General features: G+C 39.0%; 4 protein-coding genes across 6 annotated transcripts; 3 read left to right on the forward strand and 1 right to left on the reverse strand.

The window, feature by feature from the left end:
* The first annotated feature begins 194 nt into the window (after positions 1-194).
* Positions 195-1,284, forward strand: LOC134304339 (hatching enzyme 1.2-like). The gene is made up of 4 exons (XM_062989947.1): positions 195-312; positions 419-559; positions 650-767; positions 878-1,284. The coding sequence occupies exons 1-4, from the start codon at positions 195-197 to the stop codon at positions 1,263-1,265; spliced, it is 765 nt and encodes a 254-aa protein (XP_062846017.1). The 3' UTR covers positions 1,266-1,284.
* A 1,644-nt stretch (positions 1,285-2,928) lies between these two features.
* On the reverse strand, positions 2,929-4,044 carry LOC134304341 (hatching enzyme 1.2-like). The gene is made up of 4 exons (XM_062989948.1): positions 3,927-4,044; positions 3,626-3,766; positions 3,418-3,535; positions 2,929-3,316 (listed from the first exon to the last, which is right to left on the reverse strand). The coding sequence occupies exons 1-4, from the start codon at positions 4,042-4,044 to the stop codon at positions 2,929-2,931; spliced, it is 765 nt and encodes a 254-aa protein (XP_062846018.1).
* Positions 4,045-4,792: 748 nt separating this feature from the next.
* Positions 4,793-5,875, forward strand: LOC134304342 (hatching enzyme 1.2-like). Its single transcript, XM_062989950.1, has 4 exons — positions 4,793-4,910; positions 5,010-5,150; positions 5,241-5,358; positions 5,469-5,875. Exons 1-4 carry the CDS (start codon positions 4,793-4,795, stop codon positions 5,854-5,856), a joined length of 765 nt encoding a protein of 254 aa, XP_062846020.1. The 3' UTR covers positions 5,857-5,875.
* Positions 5,876-6,440: 565 nt separating this feature from the next.
* Positions 6,441-23,324, forward strand: aox6 (aldehyde oxidase 6). Of its 3 annotated transcripts, XM_062989990.1 has the most exons (35): positions 6,441-6,494; positions 7,364-7,421; positions 8,199-8,295; positions 8,596-8,704; positions 9,168-9,294; positions 9,513-9,574; positions 10,046-10,114; positions 10,288-10,368; positions 10,573-10,717; positions 10,862-10,954; positions 11,092-11,243; positions 11,958-12,051; positions 12,599-12,708; positions 12,807-12,991; positions 13,485-13,647; positions 14,309-14,398; positions 14,594-14,751; positions 15,313-15,439; positions 15,773-15,895; positions 16,172-16,268; positions 16,810-16,934; positions 17,025-17,158; positions 17,580-17,667; positions 17,747-17,833; positions 18,754-18,945; positions 19,396-19,623; positions 20,159-20,254; positions 20,373-20,501; positions 21,233-21,307; positions 21,400-21,452; positions 21,582-21,696; positions 22,022-22,087; positions 22,506-22,694; positions 22,811-22,978; positions 23,128-23,324. In XM_062989990.1, the coding sequence occupies exons 1-35, from the start codon at positions 6,441-6,443 to the stop codon at positions 23,176-23,178; spliced, it is 3,990 nt and encodes a 1,329-aa protein (XP_062846060.1). In that variant the 3' UTR covers positions 23,179-23,324. The 3 variants fall into 3 exon arrangements, with proteins under 3 accessions (XP_062846060.1, XP_062846062.1, XP_062846063.1); XM_062989992.1 differs by lacking the exons at positions 22,811-22,978; positions 23,128-23,324 and having other exon boundaries at positions 21,582-21,685; positions 22,506-22,592; XM_062989993.1 differs by lacking the exons at positions 20,159-20,254; positions 20,373-20,501; positions 21,233-21,307; ... (4 more) ...; positions 22,811-22,978; positions 23,128-23,324 and adding an exon at positions 20,059-20,150.
* Positions 23,325-24,822: the final 1,498 nt, after the last annotated feature.

The raw sequence follows: 24,822 nt of genomic DNA on the forward strand, positions 1-24,822 counted from the left end.
TCATTGGTGTGGTCAGAGGATCCTCCCTTTAGTTCTACACATCAGACAGTGGACACTAACACAGTTTTAATCCTTAATAAAAACACACCAGTCTGTCTCTGTGTGTCCATGTGTATAAAAGGCCACTATGACAGCATTCAGACACCGAGTTACAGTGAAGGAGCATCCAGATCATCTTCACTCACTGAAGCAATATGGAGTCCAGAGCTTCTGTCTTTATTCTTGTCTTGCTGCTCGGCTTCTCCCAGGCTTTCAAACTCAACGCTCCCCAGCCAATGGACATCTCATCACAAATTCTCACCACTAATAACGGTCAGTTCTTTTGCTCATTCTATCCATAAAAGTTTAGCATTATTACTATGACAAGTATTAATTTTAATTTTTATAGTGTAACGTACATTTTAATCTCTGTATAAAGGATCTATTGAACTGTTGGTGGAGGGAGACATACTGTTAGCAACATCCAGAAACTCTCTGGTCTGCCCCAACAACAACTGCTTTTGGAAGAAGTCCTTAACTGGCTTTGTGGAGGTGCCTTTTATAGTGAGCAATGATTTCAGTAAGTAACAGCATTTCTTAATCACATTGTACAAATTAGTTTATTTATTCATTATTGTTATCTCATTAACACTTGGTATTTTCTTTACAGCATCCTCTGACAGGAATGTAATTGCTAATGCCATGGCCACCTTCCACAGCAAAACCTGCATTCGTTTTGTTAACAGGACAGTTGAAACTGATTACCTCAGCATTGAGAACAAAGACGGGTGAGGCTGGATAAACTCTTAACATTGCTGTTACATAGCGTCAACATCAGTCCACAATTTTATACACTGTTCTATAGATGAATTTTATTTAAAGCTCTTCTTCCTCTCAGGTGCTTTTCTGCTGTGGGCAAAACTGGTGGTCTGCAGGTGGTCTCTCTCAACAGAGCTGGCTGTCTTGTACAAGGCATTGTTCAGCATGAGCTTAACCACGCTCTGGGTTTCTACCATGAGCACACCAGGAGTGACCGTGATAGCTATGTCATCATCAACTGGGAAAACATCAGTCCATCAATGCAGTACAATTTCAACAGAAAGAACACCAACAACCTGAACACACTCTATGACTACTCCTCTGTGATGCACTACGGAAGACGAGCTTTCTCTATGAACGGACGTGACACCATCACTCCAACTCCTAATCCTTTTGTAGACATTGGACAGAGACAGAATCTGTCCAACATTGACATCCAAAGGATAAATATTCTGTACAAGTGCTAAAGCTCACATACAGAGTTCAGTCTGCCATTATGTTTGGTTACTGACAGATTTAATAATGTGATGTAAAGTTAAAAAATAAAATGATTCAAAGCGTGATCAGTCTGACTGTGTGTTCATCATTTTTTTACTGAAGTATGTAAATCAATCTAATGTTACTCACTATTGTAACCCTGCTGCAAAGATCTTTTAAAAATTAATTTGGTGGAGAAAAAAGTATTAAGCTACAATATTTAAAATATACAAATGTATATACACCGATCAGCCATAACATTATGACCACACTCACTGTTCATTTTATCAGCTCCACTTACCATATAGAAGCACTTTGTAGTTCAACAATTACTGACTGTAGTCCATCTATTCCTCTGCATGCTTTGTTAGCCTCCTTTCATGCTGTTCTTCAATGGTCAGGACCCCCACAGGACCACCACAGAGCAGGTATTATTTAGGTGGTGGATCATTCTCAGCACTGCAGTGACACTGACATGGTGGGGGTGTGTTAGTGTGTGTAGTGCTGGTATGAGTGGATCAGACAGAGCAATACTGATGGGGTTTTTAAACACCTCACTGTCACTGCTGGACTGAGAATAGTCCACCAACCAAAAATATCCACCCAACAGCGCCCCGTGGGCAGCGTCCTGTGACCGCTGATGAAGGTCTAGAAGATGACCGACTCAAACAGCAGCAATAGATGAGCGATCGTCTCTGACTTTACATCTACAAGGTGGACCAACTAAGTAGGAGTGTCTAATAGAGTGGACAGTGAGTGGACACGGTACTTAAAAACTCCAGCAGCGCTGCTGTGTCTTATCCACACATGAAAAAGGGCTAACAAAGCATACAGAAGAATAGATGGACTACAGTCAGTAATTGTAGAACTACAAAGTGCTTCTATATGGTAAGTGGAGCTGATAAAATGGACAGTGAGTGTAAAAACAAGTAGGTGGTTTTAATGTTATGGTTGATCAGTGTGTATATATATAATTGGTATTTAGAACTTGTTTTATTGTAAGTGAGCTTGTAGTAGCTTGTATTAGGAATTAACTTTTATAATCGCTTAAAAGTCTCTTCTGAGTTAAGCTTTTGAAATGTTTATGTTAAAACTAAGCTCATAGCACACAGTTGCTCCATATTAGATGTCAATTATTAAATAATTAATTAATTATTAAATGAACTTCTTTATTCTGATGAAACATCTTGTCAGTATAATATCTGCGTATTGCTTTTTTTTCATTATACTATTAATTGTTTGACAATGAATTATAATAATTGTTGTGGTTCTGTATACAAGAATTAAGCTGCTCAACAATCGCCATTGTCTGATTCTCCTCTTCATGATGTGCCATACGTTTTTAATCATGTTTATTAGACTAACTTGACTACCCTTGCCAGCTAATTGTTCTATCTGTGCTTCATAAGTCATTAAGTATAAAAGGGTTTCTGAGTGGATTCAGCTATTGACACTGAAATAGCTAAAAATGGATGGTAGAAAATGCTGATTTAAAAAACACAATCAGATAAACGTTGGGTCATTATGTTGATTCATTTTATTAAGACATTGTTTAGGATTACAATGTACTAGTTGGAAAGCTGTTTTATTATGTTAAAATATAACAGCATGTTGTAAAATGCTCTAAATTTTAACAAAACAAATCTGTGCATTTCAGCAGTTGTAGAGTTTGTTGATCCTCTGGATGTCAATGACAGACAGATCTTGTCTCTGTCCAATCTGCACATATGCATTAGGAATGGGTGTGATGGTGTCCAGACCATTGATGGAAAAAGCTTTTCTTCCATAGTGCATCACGGAGGAGTAGTCATACAGTGTGTTCAGGTTGTTGGTGTTCTCCTTGTTAAAATTGTGCTGCATTGCTTGGTCGATGTTTTGCCAGTTGATAATAACATGAAGATCTCTGTCACTCCTGGTCTGCTCATGATAGAACCCTAGAGCATGGTTCAGCTCGTGTTGGACGATACCATTGACCATACAACCATCCCTGTTCAGAGAGACCACCTGAGCACCACCAGTTCTGCCCACAGAGGAGTAACACCTAAGAAAAGATTGCCAGTGTAAGTAAGTCATATTTGAGGATGAAATAGTAGAACATGTCAAATGATGTTAAGGCCGCTTTAAAATGTTGTATAGTGTTACCCGTCTTTGTTTTCAATGCTGAGATAATCGGTTTGAAACATCCTGGGAACAAAACGAATGCAGGTTTTGCTGTGGAAGGTGGCCATGGCATTTGCAATTACATTCCTGTCAGAAAATGCTGTGAAGAAAACCGCCAAAATGTTTGTCAGAAATAATGAGATTAAAACAAATTGTATTAGATGTGAACGGTTAAAAATAGGTCACTTACAGAAATCATTGCTCACTGTATAAGGCACCTCCACCAAGCCAGTTGAGGACTTCTTCCAGAAGCAGTTGTTATTGAGGCAGACCATGGAGTTCCTGTTTTCTGGCAAAAGTATGTCTCCCTCCACCAACAGTTCACTGGATCCTGTATACAGAGAGGAAAATATACGTTAGCTCAGGGAATTAAAATGAATATTTGTTGTACCTAAACATCACCAGTGCAGTATCCTGATCACAAGTTTTTTACGCTTGGTGCAAGGTTTAACTGTTAAACTGTTATAGATACAGTGAGCAAAAGAACTGACCGTTATTAGTGGTGAGAATTTGTGATGAGATGTCCATTGGCTGGGGAGCGTCGAGTTTGAAAGCCTGGGAGAAGCCGAGCAGCAGGACAAGAATAAAGACAGAAGCTCTGGACTCCATGTTGCTTCAGTGAGTGAAGATGATCTGGATGCTCCTTCACTGTAGCTCGGTGTCTGAATGTTGTCATAGTGGCCTTTTATACACATGGACACAGAGACAGACTGGTGTGTTTTTATTGAGGATTAAAACTGTGTTAGTGTCCACTGTCTGATGTGTAGAACTAAAGGGAGGATCCTCTGACCACACCAATGACTCTAATCTCTTACTGAATCAGAGTAGAAGTGTTTGGCTCATTTAAATGAATGAATCAATTAGAGATTGTAATATTGAGGAGTTTCTATGTAATGCACAAATTTAGATTCACGAACAGTCAGGCAGGTTTTGCTATGGAAGGTGGCTGAAGTATCGGCAACAACATTCCAGAAAATTCTGTAAAGTAACTGTATTCTCTGCATAAAAATGAAAGTCAACATCATGATTAGGGATTGCACCTCACACCAGCATGTCCTAGTTAAAGCCTGACTGTTGTAAAATACTAAATATTAAGATATTCACTTGATTAATTCATTTAAATGAACCAAACACCTCTAATCTGATTCAGTAAGAGATTAGAGTCATTGGTGTGGTCAGAGGATCCTCCCTTTAGTTCTACACATCAGACAGTGGACACTAACACAGTTTTAATCCTTAATAAAAACACACCAGTCTGTCTCTGTGTGTCCATGTGTATAAAAGGCCACTATGACAGCATTCAGACACCGAGCTACAGTGAAGGAGCATCCAGATCATCTTCACTCACTGAAGCAATATGGAGTCCAGATCTTCTGTCTTTATTCTAGTCCTTCTGCTCGGCTTCTCCCAGGCTTTCAAACTCGACGCTCCCCAGCCAATGGACATCTCATCACAAATTCTCACCACTAATAACGGTCAGTTCTTTTGCTCATTCTATCCATAAAAGTTTAACATTATTACTATGACAAGTATTAATTTTATAGTGTAACATACATTTTAATCTCTGTATAAAGGATCTATTGAACTGTTGGTGGAGGGAGACATACTGTTAGCAACATCCAGAAACTCTCTGGTCTGCCCCAACAACAACTGCTTTTGGAAGAAGTCCTTAACTGGCTTTGTGGAGGTGCCTTTTATAGTGAGCATTGATTTCAGTAAGTAACAGCATTTCTTAACCACATTGTACAAATTAGGTTATTTATTAATTATTGTTATCTCATTAACACTTGGTATTTTCTTTACAGCATCCTCTGACAGGAATGTAATTGCTAATGCCATGGCTACCTTCCACAGCAAAACCTGCATTCGTTTTGTTAACAGGACAGTTGAAACTGATTACCTCAGCATTGAGAACAAAGACGGGTGAGGCTGGATAAACTCTTAACATTGCTGTTACATAGCGTCAACATCAGTCCACAATTTGATACACTGTTCTATAGATGAATTTTATTTAAAGCTCTTCTTCCTCTCAGGTGCTTTTCTGCTGTGGGCAAAACTGGTGGTCTGCAGGTGGTCTCTCTCAACAGAGCTGGCTGTCTTGTACAAGGCATTGTTCAGCATGAGCTTAACCACGCTCTGGGTTTCTACCATGAGCACACCAGGAGTGACCGTGATAGCTATGTCATCATCAACTGGGAAAACATCAGTCCATCAATGCAGTACAATTTCAACAGAGAGAACACCAACAACCTGAACACACTGTATGACTACTCCTCTGTGATGCACTACGGAAGACGAGCTTTCTCTATGAACGGACGTGACACCATCACTCCAACTCCTAATCCTTTTGTAGACATTGGACAGAGACAGAATCTGTCCAACATTGACATCCAAAGGATAAATATTCTGTACAAGTGCTAAAGCTCACATACAGAGTTCAGTCTGCCATTATGTTTGGTTACTGACAGATTTAATAATGTGATGTAAAGTTAAAAAATAAAATTATTAAAAGCGTGATCAGTCTGACTGTGTGTTCATCATTTTTAATGAAGTATGTAAATCAGTCTAATGTTACTCACTATTGTAAACCTGCTGCTGCAAAAATGTTTACACTATCCTGAATACCCACTGTAATTCCCTAAATAAATAGACAGACAGACAGACAGACAGACAGATAGATAGGTAGGTAGCTAGCTAGACAGACAGACAGACAGACAGACAGACAGATAGATGATTGATAGTTAAATAGATAGATAGATAGACAGATAGACAGACAGACAGAGACAGACAGATGACAGACAGACAGATGACAGACAGACAGACAGACAGACAGACAGATACTTTATTAATCCCGATGGAGATTAAGGCAAATCCTAATTTAGTGGACTAGCGTCTTTGTTTTACATAATATCTCAGCCCACAGATCAGTTTGCCACTTTAAGAGGGAGGGTTATGTTATGAATCTGAACAACCCCAGTCAGTTGAGAGTGTGTAAAGTTCACAACATGGACGCTGATAAGAGAAGCGATCTCGTGATTCTCTTCATTAACGGCAAAAAGGTAACAAACAAACCGAATCAGTAAACAAATTAACGGCTTTTTTTATTATTTACCCTAACTAGTGCATGTAAAATAACTGTGTTTTGTGAGTGTTGCGGTGCTGTTCTTATTTGTAAAATTTGACTGTTAAAAACACAGTTTATTTACATAAGAAACGATATAAATTATGTTTAAATTAAATCGGAGTGTTTGTAAACATACGCGATGCTTACATCCGGGTACTGAGTTTGTACATCGCGTTGGTGTTGTTGCTCACTTTTTAAGAAAGGTGGCATTTTCGGATTTTAAACTATTAAAAATACACTTAAAATCAATAAGAGAGTATTTTACTGTCGACATTACTCATGCAACATTAGCGCACGATGAATTTTTAAAAGTTATTAAAGAAGTCACTGAGGTAAAGTACATTCAAAACTAAGCCAACAGCCTCCTCTTGTGGAGGAACTTCCACCTGCTAAACTTAATCCATGAGCTGCTTTAGGCCTAATAAGAGACCTTTTGAGTAATAAATTATTAATTGCATTAAGAAAACTTATTTTTGAACCAGGGATACAAATTAAGCCCTTTAAACTGTTAACTGGTCCACATTCGTCGATGGTTAACTGTTAACCCATTTATCATTGGAAAAGGACCCAAATAGCATTACGCTGTGGTAATGACATGATAGTGTGTAAGTGTGTGTGTGGTATAGGATATGTATGATTGTAGTAGGTGCATTAGTGTTTTTTTGGGTTAGGTAAAGGCTTAATCTAAAGCATGCCTTAAACAAAACTAGCGGCTTCATTGAAAAAATGCAATGAAAAATTCAAAGTACATTTTGTTTCTCTGTAATGTCAAGCTGATTGGGTCTATTTTTCATATCGTTACAGGTAACAATCAGTGATGCAGATCCAGAAACTATGCTGCTCTCCTTTCTCAGAGAGAAACGTATCCTTCCACTATTTAAACCCAGAAAGTAGTGCATTGTTTTACTATTTAAAATATGCTTTAACAGGTTTTAATGACTGGTTATGAAATTCCGTTATCAAACAACTAAACAGGGCATTAGGGATCAAGACATTTTATATATTGTACATTTACACACTGTGCAATTAAGAAGGCTCTCATTTTACTACCAGATTATGAAGTGTTGGATTGATAATTCCAGTTCAAAACAGTTCAAACATAAACACTATTACAAAAACACTAGGCAAACTTTTCTGAACTGTTATGCTGGTGGATTTTGCATCTACAGATTAAGCCACCACTGTTAGCCAAAGGTGGTTTATGCAAAAGGGGTAAGATATTAATAAAACGCCTTGCCCAGGTAATGATTTCTTAACTCTATTCTAACTCTAACTATAATCTAGTTAAGCAAATAACAATAGTGTCATTTTTGTAAATGTAGGGACTGGAGACTTGTCTATAACTTGCTGTCAAAACTTAGATAAATATAAAGAAATTTATCTGCCCAGCTAAACTTAATAATGGCAAAAAACCCAAACCTTGCAAAAGTCAAGACACAGTGTAACTATCTATCTATTGTGTATCTATTGTGTGAGCCCCTGGGAGGTAAAGGGCTAACGGGCTTCTACTGTTCTAGAAGGGCTTTCTACAAGATGAAGTTTGTCTGTAAGAACTTGTGTCTATTTAGGTTAGATAGGTTAGATTGTGGTACATATGTGTTTGTTCTTGTTATTTTCTTGACTGCATGTGTGTACATAGTACGTCTTACAGGTACCAAGTACGGCTGTGGAGGAGGTGGATGTGGTGCCTGCACCGTCATGGTGTCCAGATATGAAACTCGGACCAAGAGCATCCAGTATCCTTCAACTCATGTACTTACGTTGTATACACATCTGTTTATTTTCTACTTTTCTTTGCATCATTTGTTCCTGCTACTTAGATTGGGTGTGGTTGATAGTCATGTATTATTCTTGTTATAACAGTTATGACAGGCCTATTTTGCACAACAGTGTAGCCAACTTTTTACTGGAAATGTGGTTAGTATTAATGCAATGAGTAGAAATAAGACAGTGGGGATTCATGCCTTAATCTTATGCTAAATGCCAAAAATTTAAATGAGTGTGATCAGCACTCACTGGTTTCCTTCACTGAAGAGTCACTTTACTGCTAATGCCTGTCTGATGCCTATTTGCCAACTAAATGGAGCGGCTGTGACCACAGTTGAGGGCATTGGAAACAGCAAAACCAAACTACACCCTGTGCAGGTAATACCTACACACACCTTCACTCTCTCACACACATTGTCAAGGAGATGTAACATTATACAGCATACTGTAAGAGATGTTATGTAAAAAATATATACAATGCATTGTAATAGTAACAATATTAGTAGTAGCCATAATAGTAATGTCACTGCATATTACTGTGTATTTTAGTATTTTAATAGTAATAAAATATACATGTAATCATGAATTGTTGTTAGTATTAATAATAATGAATTGCATATCACTAGGATATAACTGTCTATCACTGGTATTGATTATATTTATGCCTATAAGTTTATGTTTAATGTCACTGCAAATCACTAGTATTTTATCCATAGTGTCACTGTTTATCACAAAACATTTTTGTATTAGTATTTAGTATTTGTAAAGTAACTGGTATTTATGCTATTTGTGATGTAATTGTATACCACTGGTATGTTTGTGTGTCTGTATGTGTTTGTAGGAGCGTATATCCAAAGCCCATGGTTCTCAGTGTGGGTTTTGCACTCCAGGAATGGTCATGTCTATGTACACATTGTTGAGAAACATACCAAAACCCACTATGGAGGATATCACCCAGGCACTTGGGGGTAACACTTAATATTTAATATCATGCCAGTAACTGGTATGTGTGTGCATTTAGCTCATTTACCATTTTTAGTTGCTCTTGTAGAAGTAAAAGTGGTTAAAAATTGGATTCTTCATCCTTTTATGTATAAATGAATGTAAACAATATTCTCACGCTTAAGTTATACATATAAAAATCGGTTAAGTGTTTAAATGTTTAGATTATATTTTGTCTTTCTAGGTAACTTGTGCAGGTGCACCGGGTATCGACCAATCATTGATGGCTATCGCACCTTTTGTGAGGTACGTAACAAAACGCATACATTTAAACAAGGGTTTTAAAATAGGCACTAACTGAAATAAAGCAAGCTTATTATTGGTGCATCTTAATGCACTTTTGACCTGCTTTCAAGATTATTGCTGTATTGTCCATTATAATGCAGCTTCAAATCTAACAGTGGTTGTAGAACTGACCTTATATAATTACTTAAATAGGCCAGTTTAATCCTGGTCTCATGTCAAAGTTTGCTTTGTTAAAAAAGCTTGATCATGAGGATTACTCATAACGACTAAGGACCACAAAAGCATAGTTTTTTTTTCTACCCTTTTTAAATGAATGGTTACACATTTCATATATCCCTGACCCTCACATTCACCGTTGTTACAACACAATTATTAGAAGTTCATTGTACACTAACATTTATGCACTGGAAGTATATTACATAACAAAAACAAATGTTACAATTTTATTAACATTGCATTTAATCTTTGTAGAGTGTAAAGTGTTGCCAGATGAATGGCGCTGCCTGCTGTATGTCAAGTAAAGAGGCATCAGCGAACAATGTAAGAATATATTGTCTAAAGAACCTTCTGTATGTTTAAAATCTAGTTTTGTCTACAATATTTAAATAAAATCACTTACTAATACAAACCATTAAATCCAGCTTAATTTGGGTTACATTTGCACTTTGTATTGGTTAAATAAAGGAATAATTTCTGTTTCTTTTGGATTTCAGGATCATCTGGAGCTGTTCAGTAAACAGGAGTTTCTTCCTCTGGACCCGACACAGGACCTGATTTACCCTCCAGAGCTCATAGTAAGTATATTTTTTAAAATTAGACAAATTGCTGGCACCAATAAGACATGAACTCTGGTCTTCACGATGGTGGGATAGGCCTGTATTTTGCAGAATTTTACAGTCTGTTTAACTTTAGACACTGATTGACCTCTGTTCAATCAGTGATAGAGAGATCTGAAACTTTATATTAGAACCGATTTGTTAATGTCTCTCTTTGTTTAGCTAATGGCAGAGAGTCAAGAAAAAACCACAAAGACATTTCAGGGAGAGAGGATGACCTGGATCTCCCCTGTGTCTCTTAATGAGCTGCTTCATCTGAAGTCTCAATACCCACAAGCCCCTCTTGTGATGGGAAACACCAATATAGGCAAGTAATTGGCTTTGTTTAAGACTACCTACTACATACTGAATACTGCATACTGCACTCAGTATCACAGCTTCACCTTCAATGAACTTAGTGCTCATCCTAACACGTCTGACGACATTAATTATTGTGTAATGTTTTTACCAGGGTTGGATATCAAGTTCAAAGGTGCTATACATCCCATAATAATTTCACCCACTCGTGTGACAGAACTGTTTGAAGTTGCTCACAAGCCAGAAGGTAAGTGTGTTTCTTTTAGATTCTTTTCCGATGTGCACGGTTTGTTTTAAATAACCCCATGAGCACCTACACCTGTGTGTGTGTGTGTGTGTGTGTGTGTGTGTGTGTGTGTGTGTGTTTGTGTGTGTGTGTTACAGGTGTACATATTGGAGCAGGTTGTAGTTTATCCACCGTACGAAGTGTGTTGGAGAAGTGTGTAGGTACGCTTTCAGTAGAGCTCACACAGACGTACTCGGCACTGCTGGAGCAGCTGAAACATCTGGGAGGAGAGCAGATCCGCAACGTAGCTGTAAGTTGCATGCACACTTGCATACACAGACACCAGTACAGACCCCACTACCCTTTCTCAACTCAGGCAAAAATGTTTGCTAAAAGCTGTGTGACTGTGTAAATTAAACCTTTTTTTTCTTTTATCAGTATTAAACTAAATATGTATATAAATCTACTTGTAATGTCCTGACTCCATCTTCGTCCATCTCCGCTTTTGCAGCATTGGATGCTCTACCTAAAACTATTGTGTCTTTTCTCTGGCTAGACCTTGGTTTTAGCAGCGTTCTCAAGATGGAAGACTTACATTAAATAAATTACATGCTTCCGACTTTGTTACGACTGTTTGGACAATGCATGTTTCCGCTTCAGCATGGCTTTACCCCATGGTTTAACAAGTTTCATGTGAGGAACTACAGTGGCCTGACCTTAATTCTATTGAGATGGTGATTGCAAGCCATGTGTTTTTATCCACTCTTAGTGTCTGACCTTATAAATGCTTTTTTTATCAAAATTCCCACAGAGGCATGACAAAATTTTGTGGAAAGCCTTTCCAGACAGGTAGAGGCAGTTACAGGCCCAAAGACGGGGAAGCTGAATTTAAATCCATATTAATGCACATGGTTTTAATAGTCCAAGGTCCAATCTAACTATCACATGATCTGGTGACAATATACTTTGCCAGTATTGTGCATTTGTCAGTCTGTGTTAATGTCTAGTGTGTGTGTGTGTGTAGACTCTTGGTGGAAACATTGCCAGTGCATATCCAAACTCAGACCTAAATCCTGTTCTCGCAGCTGGAAGAAGCTCAGTGCTGCTGCTGTCTAAAGGTTTGTAAATCACTTACACCTTATACAGCCATTAAGTCTGATATCATTGCAGTGCTGGGGTTTAAATTATTTGTACAGCTGACAGTACACAAACCTCATTGTTTAAATATTTATCATCTTTCTAAAAATCACAGCAACCTAGATAAACTATGTACCAACACTGTAAATATACATTTTCTACACAAATGCACAAAAACAAACTGAGCGGTGTTAGCCACTTGTGAGCTTTTCCACTGCACAGAATTTTATGGTACAGTACTTTTTAAACCGATGAAGGCACATTTTAGTAGTTGTGTCTACTGCCAAGTGACCCTTACTGTACTTAAGTCCAGAGTGTAAATTGTACAGCTACCCATCATGACCAGTGACTAAGCATCCCAAAGCAGGCTGTATGGGCATAGCATGAAACCATTGATTGGTCACCTTTGGAGTGATACAGTAAAAAAAGGGCTGCAGTGTCTCTGGTGTGTGTGGTCATAGAGTTGCATTGAATTCTGAATTAAATGCTTCGTCCTCTCGCTGACTTAGATTTTATCTGTGGTTTCAGATGGGAAACGGGAAGTCCCTCTGGATAAGAATTTCTTTGTGGGATTTCGAAAGACGATTCTCAAACCGGATGAGATTGTGATGTCAGTTTTCATTCCAATTTTAAGAAAGGTACACAAAAGTCACACGTTATGAGAATTATACGCATCCTAGTATGTTTGGCTGTATTTCATTATGATAAGTATGATGACACTTTTGCACCTTTGCAGGGTGAACTTGTGTGCGCCTTCCGTCAGTCTCCACGTAAAGAGAACGCTCTGGCCACGGTGAATGCCGGCATGCGTGTGTGGTTTCATGAGGGCTCAGATGTGGTGAAGGAGATCACCGTGTACTATGGAGGAGTTGGAGCACACACGCTCAGCGCAGACAGTACAACACAACAGATCATCGGCAGGTAATGTGTTCGATCATACCACTAATAGTCTTTCCACAGGCTAGCAAAACCAGAAACAATGTAGATAGTCTGGGGTTCTGGGTTCTGTAAGTCTTCCTAATACTGATTAACACGAAACAGACTAAAAAAACTATGTAGATGTGTATGCCATTTCATAAACAGGGTTTATGCCCTAAGTACAACAGACAAAGACTACATATGTATATATGTAAGGCCATAAAACAAGCACAAAACACAGTTTCCTGCCATAAATATTACAAATAAAGTACATTATTAAAAACAAAAAACAAAAAAAAAACTGATTGGCTAATTTAAATTCCCCTTGGGTGTGAGGTAGTGGATGCGTGACTGTGACCTTGATGAAGATGGATTTTTTTGTTTGCTTGGCTGTATTCTAAACCACCAGGAAGTACGTAGTGTTTGTTTCCATTGTGAGGCAAAAGTCTGGACTTATGTAGAATGTATAAAATGTATTTTTTTTTTTTTTTGGCAGGCCATGGACAGAGGCAACATTTCATGGTGCATATACCGCACTGCTTGATGATGTCACTTTGGAGACGTCAGCTCCAGGAGGGAAGGTGCTATTCCGCAGATCTCTGACTCTCAGTATGCTCTTCAGGTTCTACCTGCACGGTTTGCAGCACCTCAAACAGGCAGTAAGGCATCAGACTACTAAGCCACACACTCTTACTCATTCTGTGTAATAGGCATATAGAGCAGCAGCTTTTAAGTTTACATTAGAGGGAACGAGTGCAGTAATCTAAGCAGAATCTGGAACTAACTGTTAGTATTTAGAAGTAAACACAAAGAAGCACCGAAAAAACAGAAAGCTGTAAGTGTCAGCCAGTGAAATTAACAAATAAAAGTAATATTGAAGTACTCACAGTTAGAAGCCTTGTCACTTGACTCAACTGATGATACTGTATTAGGGTCAACTTTGCTGTTCAGGTTGTAACTAAATCACAATGCTAGAACTGACCAGTGAGTCACAGTCTCACACAGAACACACACTCGGACATAAAAGGGAATGCAATGCTGTTCATTAAAGTGCCAGTTTTATCACAAAGTGTAATTGTGACGGATGTTTCTTGCAGGATAAGACCATAAAAACCTGAATTGCATATAAAAAAATCTAAACTCAAATAATCAAAAATCACACAATTTATTACAGATTTTTCTGGATAGGGGGCATACTTAGGGCTCTATATACAGTATGTATGTATACGATTATGCATGGACTACATTTTATATGTAATGCTATTTAAAGATTGTTTTGATTAATGTATTTTTCTTCATTTGCATTCATATTTTTGGCAGAACGTCATTAAAGCTGAAATTCCCAAAGTTGAGCTGAGTGCAGTTGAGCCCCTGCCCAATCACATTCACCCCGGATTTCAAGAGTTCCAGGTGTCTGTTTGTCTGTGTGTGTGTGTGTGTGTGTGTGTGTGTACAGTTACTCTATCCTTGCTTGACTGTAGCTCACCTCTACCCTGAGCGGATAATATTTGAGACTGCAAGGGTGCTGCAATTGTACAAATGCTTGTTTTTACGTACATAGGTGTGTGTTTCCATATTTTCATATGGGTTTGTGTGTGTGTGTAGGCTGACTCAGAGAAGGACTGTGTTGGGCGAGCGTTGCCTCACCGCTCCGCTGTCTCACACGCTACAGGAGAAGCTGTGTACTGCGATGATATTCCACACACAGATGGAGAGCTCTTCCTGACTGTCGTCACCAGCACCAGAGCACACGCCAAGATCACGTAAAACTAGTTACATACTAAAACATATTAAAATATTTTACACATCGGGCGGCGCAAAGGTCTATTTAAACTCGGATCTCTGTGGTGCTATCGGCTGGCCAGGCATTCACACAGACATGATTGGCTGATGATTGGCTATGTAGATTAATGCTTAGAGTGTGAGTGTCAGGAACTCTAAGAAGAGATGACGTACAACCTGCCATAACTTGCATGGCAGATGAAGCTATATTCTGCAACTGCTTGTATAATAGGAGAAAGCCCTCACAGATACGGAGAGAACATGCAAAACTCCTTACAGACAGTGGCCAGAGGTGAGAATAAATGTTAGCAGTTACCCCTGTTGCACCATTGTGGGAGTTTGTAGCTTGGTGATAAAGAATACTGGACCAGCGTTCAGAAGGTCACTGATACAAGCACCACCATTACCAAGTTGCCACTTTTGGGGCCATGAGCGAAGCCCCAAACCCTCAGTTGCTAGCATTGTATTCAGTCACAATTGTGGGTCGCTTGGCATTGAATGATTTTCATTCTTAAAATTGTTTTTGTTGCTCCATATTTTAGCCACATTGACGTAAAGAGTGCTCTAATGAAACCTGGTGTTGTGGATGTGATCACTGCCAAAGATATTCCAGGCAGGAACGCCATAAACTTTTCTGGAATCGATGAGGAGTTGCTAGCTGAAGAAGAGGTGATTTTTACCATCCTTGTTCTTTCTCTTATTTTTATTCTATTTTATTTAACCGAATGATGTGCTATCGACCTGGCTGGGTTTCTAATAAAACAGGTGCTTCCTGGTGCTCCATACACCTCCACTTTGTCTGTAGTGTTGTCATAAACTTTTTTTCTGTTAGACGTATACTGTATATTGCTTATCATACGAGGTGTTTGTGCTGAATGAAAGTAAACAATTAGTTTTTTTTTCAATAATTCTAGCAATCCAACTCAAATTCTAAAAGGATATAAATTAAACAAAAATGTTCCTAATGCTAACCAAGGATCGTACTTCTCCATCTGTTTCCAGGTGACCTGTGTGGGTCATATGATTTGTGCCGTCGTCGCCGATACGAAGCAGCACGCTAAACTGGCAGCAGCAGCACTGAATATCATCTATGAGGACCTGCCTGAGCGAATCTTCACTGTAGAGGTCAGAGGTTTGGAGGATATGCTACACACTGATACACACCTAATTAGAATGTGGAGACATTATCGTAGTGATTGCTTACTGATAGCAGGTTTGAATCTCAGTGGTGGTGGGCTAGTGTAATAGCACCTAATGTTATTTATGTTGTAGGCTAAGTGATAACAGAACAGTGTTGTGTGTTGTGAAATTAAAAGGTCCTGAAATGCTTTTAAAACAGATAAATTAATTGTAGTGTATGACGGACAGGAAGGGGTTTAGATCATCTACATGTATTTACAGGAGGCTGTAGAGAAGAGATCCTTCTTTTCTTCTCAGAGAGAGATTCAGAGAGGAGACGTGACCACAGCATTTCAGCAGGCAGACCACATTTATGAAGGTCAGATTCACCTCTTCATTGTTCTTCATAACTGGACAATGATTCTATGTGCAACTCTTTGTAGCTGTTCTTCAGCCTATAATGACCCTTGGCAGCAACTTCAGGATGTAGCTTGATTATACACGATCACTTTTAGCATCACCATGTACAGCTGCTGACATTCTGTGCTTATGTGGGGTTTTGTCATTGCTTTGTTCATTAATGGTCCTCACCTGGCCACTCTTATGTCTTGATTATTTTGGTGGTGAATCATGATCCATCCTTGCTGGCAAAGACTAAGCTTTTGGTGGATGCTCCCTTTATATATTGTGAAACCTTCCAAAGCAGTGTTACTTGTGTAACCTTAGTCTTATTTTGCCTCTGTCCCAACTTTTTTGATTGTGTTGCAGGCATCAGATTCTATTGTTTTTAAAGTGCCCCAATTTTTCTGTAGATGGGGGCTGTACATTAATTTTTAATAACTACAGTAAACAGCGACTTTGTTTTTAGATAAATACGTGTAATGTGTGTTTTTGTGTGTTTGTGTGGATTCATCTCACAGGCGAGATTCGGCTTGGGGGCCAGGAGCATTTCTATATGGAGACGCAAAGCATGCTGGTCATTCCAGTAGGAGAGGAAAAGGAAATGAAAGTCTATGTGTCCACACAACACCCAACAGGCATCCAAGTAAACAAATACACACACAGCCAATATCACCCAGCACTTATCTTATATACTGGTCTTATAAAACAGTATTCTTTATTTATTTTTTCATAGATGGCAATAGCAGATGCATTGAGCATCCCATCCAATCGAGTTTCTTGCCACGTTAAGCGGGTCGGTGGTGCGTTTGGGGGTAAAGTGACCAAAACACAAATTCTGGCCTGCCTCACAGCTGTGGCTGCATTGAGGTGAGTCCTGCTTGAATGTTTTTTATTTGAAGCTGCGGTGTGTAACATTCATAGACAAATATTTCCGCACCACACAAACACAATTAAACATCTTTGAGGGAGGAAGGGTCAGTCAGGGTTTTTACCCACTGGGGGAGAAAGGGATTAGGATGGCGTTCTCTGTATGTGATACGACTCTTGTGTATGAACCCAGCACTGCTTGGTGATAAGAAGTGGCCGCATGTGTTGGGGGGGATGGTGAGTCATGACAATCGGTCTCTCTGATCTGAGTTGTGCAAGCAGCAACGGATTCACAATTAGGAATTGGATATGACTCAATTTGTCAATTTTCTCAATTTGTGCCTTGTGTTTAATAGAGCAATAATGATTTTTCTTTATGTGTTTGTGCTGAGATTTGCACATTTTTGTCTGTGCTGTCTAGGACTGAGCAGCCAGTACGCTGTGTTTTGGAAAGAGGAGAGGACATGTTGATAACAGGAGGGCGCCACCCGGTGCTGGGAAAGTATAAGGTAAATCTCTTAACTGTAATATTTGTACAGAAACCTACTCAAAGGCCAGCAAATGTCATTTGTGTCTGTGTGTGCCCAGGTGGGCTTCATGAACGATGGCAGAATCATTGCAGCTGATGTTCACTACTATGCCAATGCAGGCAATACAGCGGATGAATCCACACTGGTAAGATACATTAAATCATTGAGAATCAAAACAGAATTGCAGGAGGGTTTGGGTAGGGAGGGGGGGGTTTGGTTCCCTCCTTTGTTTTCTCTACTTCTCTTCTGTTGGATTCATGCCACCGGGACCGCTTTCCACGCTTTTTCTCGCCTCACCTGCTCGCGATGGAGTCTCTGATAGAGCTGCATCACTTTTGGAGAGACACGCTAAGCTCTCCAGATTATTCCCTCACATAAGCTGCTTATTGTGCTTCGTTTACCAAGAGGCTGAGTGCCTTTTACATAATACACAAAATAGTATTGACAGTATTGGCTCACATACAGATTTGTATGAAATGTATTTGAGCTAAAAACAAGAAAGCTCTGGCGCCTGTCGTCATATGGAGATAAATCCATATGATTTATGGATTTTCTCTTAAGGGAAAATGAAATCTTGTTGAAGCGATTCCAGGATTAAGTAACTTGCTGTCTATATAATAAAAATCCAGTCTCACTCAATTTGCAGTTTTCTAGTCACTGTGTCCTATTTTTTCTCACAGTTGAGGGTTTTGTGTAACAGTGAGAATCAGTATCTCTCCATGTCTGTGCTTAGCTGCTGTTTATGACATATAAACAATTTGTCCCATTGGTAGCACTTGAAAAGGTCAGCGGCGAACTGGGTCAACGCGCAAGCTTCACTCTATAGAGAACAATGGCACATATCATGTGAATACAGCCTTACAAGCACAGCCAGTCATGCCCATGTGTGGGCATCCGACCAGTCTAGAAATAGTTATTTTAATGCTGGTAATTCTAATAATATAAATGAATGATATTAACAATAATTGTAGTTTTGAACTATTTTTAAGGTTCTGCACTGAGTCCTAGATAAATCTTTAAAGATAGTAATTGGTCTGTTTGTTTTATGTTTTTCCTTCCCCCTAGGTCACTGAGAAGATCCTGCTCCACATGGATAACGCGTATAACATCCCGAATCTTCGCGGGCAGTCAATTGCCTGCAAAACAAACCTGCCTTCAAATACAGCATTCAGAGGTTTCGGGGTACCGCAAACCATGATGGTCATTGAAAACATGATCAACGACGTGGCCATGATACTCAAACGGCCAGCTGAGGAGGTCAGAAGTCACATTATTTGATTATTTTTAAAATATCAGCATCGTCAGCTTCATGTTAAAGCAGTTCTTTCAATAAGTAGATTTAGTACTCTTCTATATACAGTAGTACAAAATTCCTTATTTTTAGTGTTTCTGCCACTTGTACCACCCTCGTTCTGGCTGAGGAGAACCTAATCAGACTATCACACGCTTCCTCCAACAATGTTTTTTAAAATGTATGCTCCATGTGAATCCCCTGCTGCTTGGGCCAGTGCATAGCCTGTTCCCCAAGATTCCGCACTGGTGAGCTAGCATATTAGACCCCTGCGCCACTTGAGGGCCCCTATTTTACTTAACGTTTATGATGTTTAGGATTACTAAACCCAATGATTTTAATTTGTGGAGTGGATAATTATAGCGTTTATCAACTTTTTTACATTTTAAAGTCACATTTATGTGTGTTTGCAACAGATCAGGGAGCAGAACTTGTATAAGGAGGTGTCTCTCACGCACTATAAGATGGAGTTCGATCCCGAGAACCTGCTGCGCTGCTGGGCAGAGTGTAAGGAGAAAGCTGATCTTACTCGCAGGCGTGAAAGTATCGCTCAGTTTAACCAAAACAACCGCTGGAAGAAGAGAGGCATGGCCCTGGTCCCCATTAAGTACGGCATCGGCTTCGCTGAAGGCTTTCTAAACCAGGTATGCGTGCTAAGAACACACACACATGCACGCGCCCAGAGTGTCTGTTCAGGACGTGTCACAACGAGCTGATGGTAATGAACTAGCTCCTTAAACATCTGAAACTAGCTGCCTTTAGCTAAACTACCAAACATAAGAGAACTTAATAGATTGAATCCTTCTTATCCAGTGGCAGAATTTCATTCGACCCTGCTCAAATTCCTGCTGGAGGTTTGAATTAGCCAGTTCTAAACACATCACACAATAGACCTTTTTTGTGTTAGGGTTACAAACTTTAATTTTAGGGTAATTGTGTGGCATAGCGGTCTATTATGCTATCCCACCACCACCGAGATCCAGGTTTAAATGTCAGCAGGTGCTTACACAGACATAATTAGCGATGTCTTGGCTTGGTGGGCAAATAGCAGAAGCTCTGAGGTGGATTGTATTCCTCAGGAAACTAGACCCACAGGGAGGAAACTGGACCTGGATAACGCAGTGGTGAAATGAAATGACATGAAGAAACGTGTGTGTGTGTGTGCACTTTGACTTAAAGGCTGCTGCTCTGGTACACATCTATAAGGATGGATCGGTGTTAATAAGCCACGGAGGGACTGAGTTGGGTCAGGGTATACACACCAAAATCCAACAGGTACTTTCTATGTTAGCACACTCCATGCACTCCCACCATAATTCCTCATTTACTTCTATGAGAGCAGTTCCCACTGTGCGTGTGTGTGTTTGTGTGTATGTGTCAATGTTCTGCACAGGTGGCGAGTCGAGAGCTGAACATCCCGCTTTCTCTAATCCACATTACTGAGACCTGTACAAGCTCCGTGCCAAACACGCCTCCTTCTGCTGCATCTTTTGGCACTGATGCCAATGGAATGGCTGTTAAAGTAAGGACACAGACACACACACACACACACACACACACACACAGCTCAACATGGCACAAAACACCACACATATAACATTTATAATAATGTGGATTTAATAGTGTGAAGACCATATAATATCATTGGAACTACAGAGAAGTAGAACAATGAGCAACGTTTAATTGGCCATTTTTAACATATACTCACCAAATAGGAGAGTACATGATGGGTGTACACCAAGAGTACAGTACAGATCTAAATACTAATTGAAAATTGTGGATAAAAAGTGCAGAAAAAGAAGCTTCTTGCTTTGTGTAAACAAGCTGATTGGGTGTTTCACTTGATTCATCCAAGATATACTTAATTTCAGGATCATGCCTTGCAGTTAGTCTCTTTAGGAAGAGTGCAAGCGCCACCCTGGTTAGGTTAAAGTGCTTACTGAAAATAAACGAACAATATCAATATATGATGTACGATCTGGTGGCGAAGCTGTACAGTTTGCTAGCCCACTACCATGAGTGTTTGGCCTGTCAGGCATCTACATACTTGTACATGATTGTTTGTGTCTGAGGAGGTGGATGGCTGAGGCCCATGATAGATTAGCGTCCTGTCCGGTGTGTGTTACCGCATTGCGAACGGTGGTTTCGGGGTAAAGCAGTGGTAAAAACATGCAACTGAAAATATATATGTATTAGAATTATGAAAACTGTTAATTTAATAGTATCTAATATTAATTATTGTCATTTTTAAAGGACGCTTGTCAAACTCTATACAAACGACTTGAGCCAATCAGGAAGCAGGATCCAAATGGTACTTGGCAAAGCTGGGTAAGTTTCTTACAAATATACATAAATAAATGCACTTGATTATGGGTAAAAAAAAAATCATTAATAAATAACAGTTAACAATATTTTGACAGATTAAAAAAGCATTTCTGGAAAGGATCCATCTGTCAGCTTCTGGATTTTACAGGTAAATCTAATCTAGGTAAAATCAGCAGTCGTGAATCTGAAACAAATTGTCTAATAAAATAAATAGAATACAAAAGATATCAAACACCTATCTAAGAGGGTAGCTGGACTGACTGTGTTTGTGTCTCAGAGGCCAGGAGGCAGGTATGGACTGGGAGAAACAGGAGGGAAGGCCGTATTTATATTTCACATATGCTGCATGCTGCAGTGAGGTGGAGCTCGACTGTCTGACAGGTGATTACAGGGTCAGTAAAACACTCATTTTAATACTAGACTAAACCAAACGCTGCCACAAACACCATATACAGACCAAACCTAACACTGGCACAAACACCAAGTACAGACACAAACGTCATATATAGACACCAAATACAGATTAAACCAGACATTGGCACAAACATTCAGTTTGGAATGATGCTACTTCAAGCTATTGTATTGTGGGTCCGAAGGGATGCTCACTTCAGTTATAGATGTGCCCAAAACACTGCTGTTATTACTGCACTTTTTACTGCCTTCATGTAAACTGAACAAAGATTTAATGTTAATTTAAATGTATTTTTTCTTATGTAGACTGTGAGAACAGACATGGTGGTGGACATTGGCAGAAGCATAAATCCATCTATCGACATCGGCCAGGTATTTTTTTCTCCTTTATGCATTTTCCTAGTTTGGATAGACTCAATTTGCCTGTGCGACATGGAGGCCTCTGCCGGCAGCATGACACCCCCACTGGCTGAAGAGGGTCTAGCAAAGATACTAGCAAACTTTTTTTGCTTTTTTTACATTGACCAGTGGAGGATTTTTTACAGAGCTTTGGCAAATACAAAGAAACCAAGTTTTTGTCTGTATTCCTCAGTTTTTTATTCCAGTACCTGTACCAGACAGAAGTACCCGTTGCAGAATTAGGAGTTAATTCTCCCTCAGCCATGTCTCGAAACCATTGGTGTTATGCAGACGTATTAGAGTTCTGGACCAGCATTGCACCATGTATGCTTTATGTGGACTTCTGCAAAACACCTCTGTGTGTGTGTGTGTGTGCGTGTGCGTGTGTTAGATTGAAGGCGCATTTATGCAGGGTCTGGGTCTCTACACTATGGAAGAACTGAAGTTTTCCCCCTCTGGAGTTCTGTACACACGGGGTCCAGGCCAGTATAAGATTCCTGCTGTGTGTGATGTACCACTGCAGTTTAACATCTACTTGCTGGCTGGATCCGAGAACCCCCACGCCATCTACTCATCAAAGGTAGAACAGTTCACAGTTTAACAGTTATTTTAAGAAAGGATTTTAAACATAATCCATAATCCATACATATGAAGGTTTATGTTTAAATAATTGTATTGGTCCACTGTGTGTTTCAGGGTATTGGTGAGCCCACACTGTTTTTGGGCAGCTCTGTGTTTTTCGCCATAAAGGAGGCTGTCATGGGGGCAAGAAAAGATGCCGGTTTAGATGAACCATTCATCCTAAATAGCCCTGCTACGCCGGAACGAGCGTGTCTCGCATGCAGCACAGATTTTACAAGGATGGTGTGTATACACACACACACACACACACACACACCTGTTACACAACTAGCCTAATACTTTCAAAGCACATGTATAATGATTTAAAGGCAGATTTAAGTTTTATGAGATAATTATACATTTAATTTGACGCTTATTTGTGTTTTTTCCAGATTCCAAACTCTAAATCAGGAACATCGTCATCAGAGCTGGACCTTCCATGAGCTTTTTATCATCTCATTGTTGGATTTATTACGTATTTGAAAATGTAATTACATTTACGAATTCTTAAAATATACTATAATTAATGATATGGCTATAAATGAGCACTATCATCTATTAGTCGTGTAATATTTCAAGCTATTACAATTTACATGTAATTTCAATTTATAATTTGTACAAAAGGTTAACATACCATATTTAATGTATGATTTCAAGGTAGGTAACAGTGCTTACCTACCTTGAAATCATACATTAAATATGGTATGTTAACCTTTTGTACAAATTATATATAAAGGTTTACTTGTAATTGTCATTATGCTTAATTAATTAAAATATTAAACATACTTTTTAATTACTAGCACTTTGTAATGACTAAAATGAGCTAAATGTATAAATGTGAGGTAAATACATTCCAGCAATGTATACAACCCTGAGAAAATACTAGTTTTAAGTAGAACTGGATGTTGTTCAAAACTTACTACTAAAATATAACTATAGATCTTAAAATGGTACAGATATTTTAGACATGCTGATTCTGCTAATTTATTTGCACATTGCCAACATAGTTGTTTTTTTGCCTTAAAGCTGCATTGTGCCCAAACCACTATCCAGTTAGCATATGAGTCTGCCATGTTTGCATTTGAGCCAAGTCAAGTCTGACCTGTGTTTTCGTGTGCTGTTTTGTCAGGTGTATGATACACTTGCTTTGTTTGAGTTATGTGAATCATGCTATTAACAGAATAATGCAGATTAACCAGTGCACATTTCACAAATGCATGATTGCTTTTTTCACTTTTTTGATTTTTCTTTATGATCTAAATAAAGTTGAAATTCTGAAAGCAAAAATTGCAGTGTGTTTATTTTCAAATTGTGTTCAGTTTAGATTTGGGGTTTTAGGGTGGGCAGACTGTATGGATCATATCTTTATTTGGGGTTTAGCTCTAATGTGTTTAGGTGGGTGCTGGCAACTTTAGGCAGTGTGTTATCAAGATGTATTTGAATGAGTGTTGGGAGATTAGATGTGTATTCACAACAGGTGGGTGTTGGAAGGTTATGTCTTGTTCAGTTCTGATGGATATTGGAGGTTAGGTCCTGGTGTTCTGTTCAGGTATGTGCTGTATGTATCTTATGTCTCATGTTCAGTTCGGGTGGGTGTTGAGGGCTTTTTATGTGGTAGTAACTTAGGACTTTCTCTGTGAGCGCCATTCAGGATGCAATAGCACAAAAGAGCTTGATTTTGTAGGTGGCAGTTGAAGAATCAGGTACACAGCCATCATTTTAACACACTAACAATACAGCTTCTAACATACAGTTTGTACAGGTTACAGAATACTATCTGCTTTAAGTCACATAGCCTTGGCGAAGGAAAAAAAACAGAACAAGAAGTTTCGGTCGCAACAAGATGAGCTGCTGATGTACAAAAAGCAGATGGCCAGCAATCTTTAGCTCATGACGCAAATTCTAGCATTTCTGATAAGATCTGTTCAGTGGAAGCTTAAATGTTGTTAAATTTTTAATAATACAAACACAGAATATTGATCAGACAATGCAAGTACTATTTTATATACCAGGTTTCCTCTTGGTGCTCTGGTTCTCTTTCATCTTCCAAAAACAGGCTAGTTGGTTACCTGGCTGCTTGCCTCTAG

The sequence above is a fragment of the Trichomycterus rosablanca genome, chromosome 27 (genome assembly GCF_030014385.1).
Source record: "Trichomycterus rosablanca isolate fTriRos1 chromosome 27, fTriRos1.hap1, whole genome shotgun sequence".
Taxonomy (NCBI): Eukaryota; Metazoa; Chordata; class Actinopteri; order Siluriformes; family Trichomycteridae; genus Trichomycterus; species Trichomycterus rosablanca.

What these genes read in the sequence shown, in the direction of transcription:
- LOC134304342 (XM_062989950.1), top strand. Translation starts at nt 4,793, where the DNA reads ATGGAGTCCAGATCTTCTGTCTTTATTCTAGTCCTTCTGCTCGGCTTC. An exon ending in AATTCTCACCACTAATAACG is followed by an intron (nt 4,911 to 5,009) that starts GTCAGTTCTTTT and finishes CTCTGTATAAAG; the next exon opens with GATCTATTGAACTGTTGGTG. An exon ending in AGCATTGAGAACAAAGACGG is followed by an intron (nt 5,359 to 5,468) that starts GTGAGGCTGGAT and finishes TCTTCCTCTCAG; the next exon opens with GTGCTTTTCTGCTGTGGGCA.
- LOC134304339 (XM_062989947.1), top strand. Translation starts at nt 195, where the DNA reads ATGGAGTCCAGAGCTTCTGTCTTTATTCTTGTCTTGCTGCTCGGCTTC. An exon ending in AATTCTCACCACTAATAACG is followed by an intron (nt 313 to 418) that starts GTCAGTTCTTTT and finishes CTCTGTATAAAG; the next exon opens with GATCTATTGAACTGTTGGTG. An exon ending in AGCATTGAGAACAAAGACGG is followed by an intron (nt 768 to 877) that starts GTGAGGCTGGAT and finishes TCTTCCTCTCAG; the next exon opens with GTGCTTTTCTGCTGTGGGCA.
- LOC134304341 (XM_062989948.1), bottom strand. Translation starts at nt 4,044, where the DNA reads ATGGAGTCCAGAGCTTCTGTCTTTATTCTTGTCCTGCTGCTCGGCTTC. An exon ending in TACAGTGAGCAATGATTTCT is followed by an intron (nt 3,536 to 3,625) that starts GTAAGTGACCTA and finishes TTTTCTTCACAG; the next exon opens with CATTTTCTGACAGGAATGTA. An exon ending in AGCATTGAAAACAAAGACGG is followed by an intron (nt 3,317 to 3,417) that starts GTAACACTATAC and finishes ATCTTTTCTTAG; the next exon opens with GTGTTACTCCTCTGTGGGCA.
- aox6 (XM_062989990.1), top strand. Translation starts at nt 6,441, where the DNA reads ATGGACGCTGATAAGAGAAGCGATCTCGTGATTCTCTTCATTAACGGC. An exon ending in TGCAGCACCTCAAACAGGCA is followed by an intron (nt 13,648 to 14,308) that starts GTAAGGCATCAG and finishes TATTTTTGGCAG; the next exon opens with AACGTCATTAAAGCTGAAAT. An exon ending in TCAAACGGCCAGCTGAGGAG is followed by an intron (nt 18,946 to 19,395) that starts GTCAGAAGTCAC and finishes TGTTTGCAACAG; the next exon opens with ATCAGGGAGCAGAACTTGTA.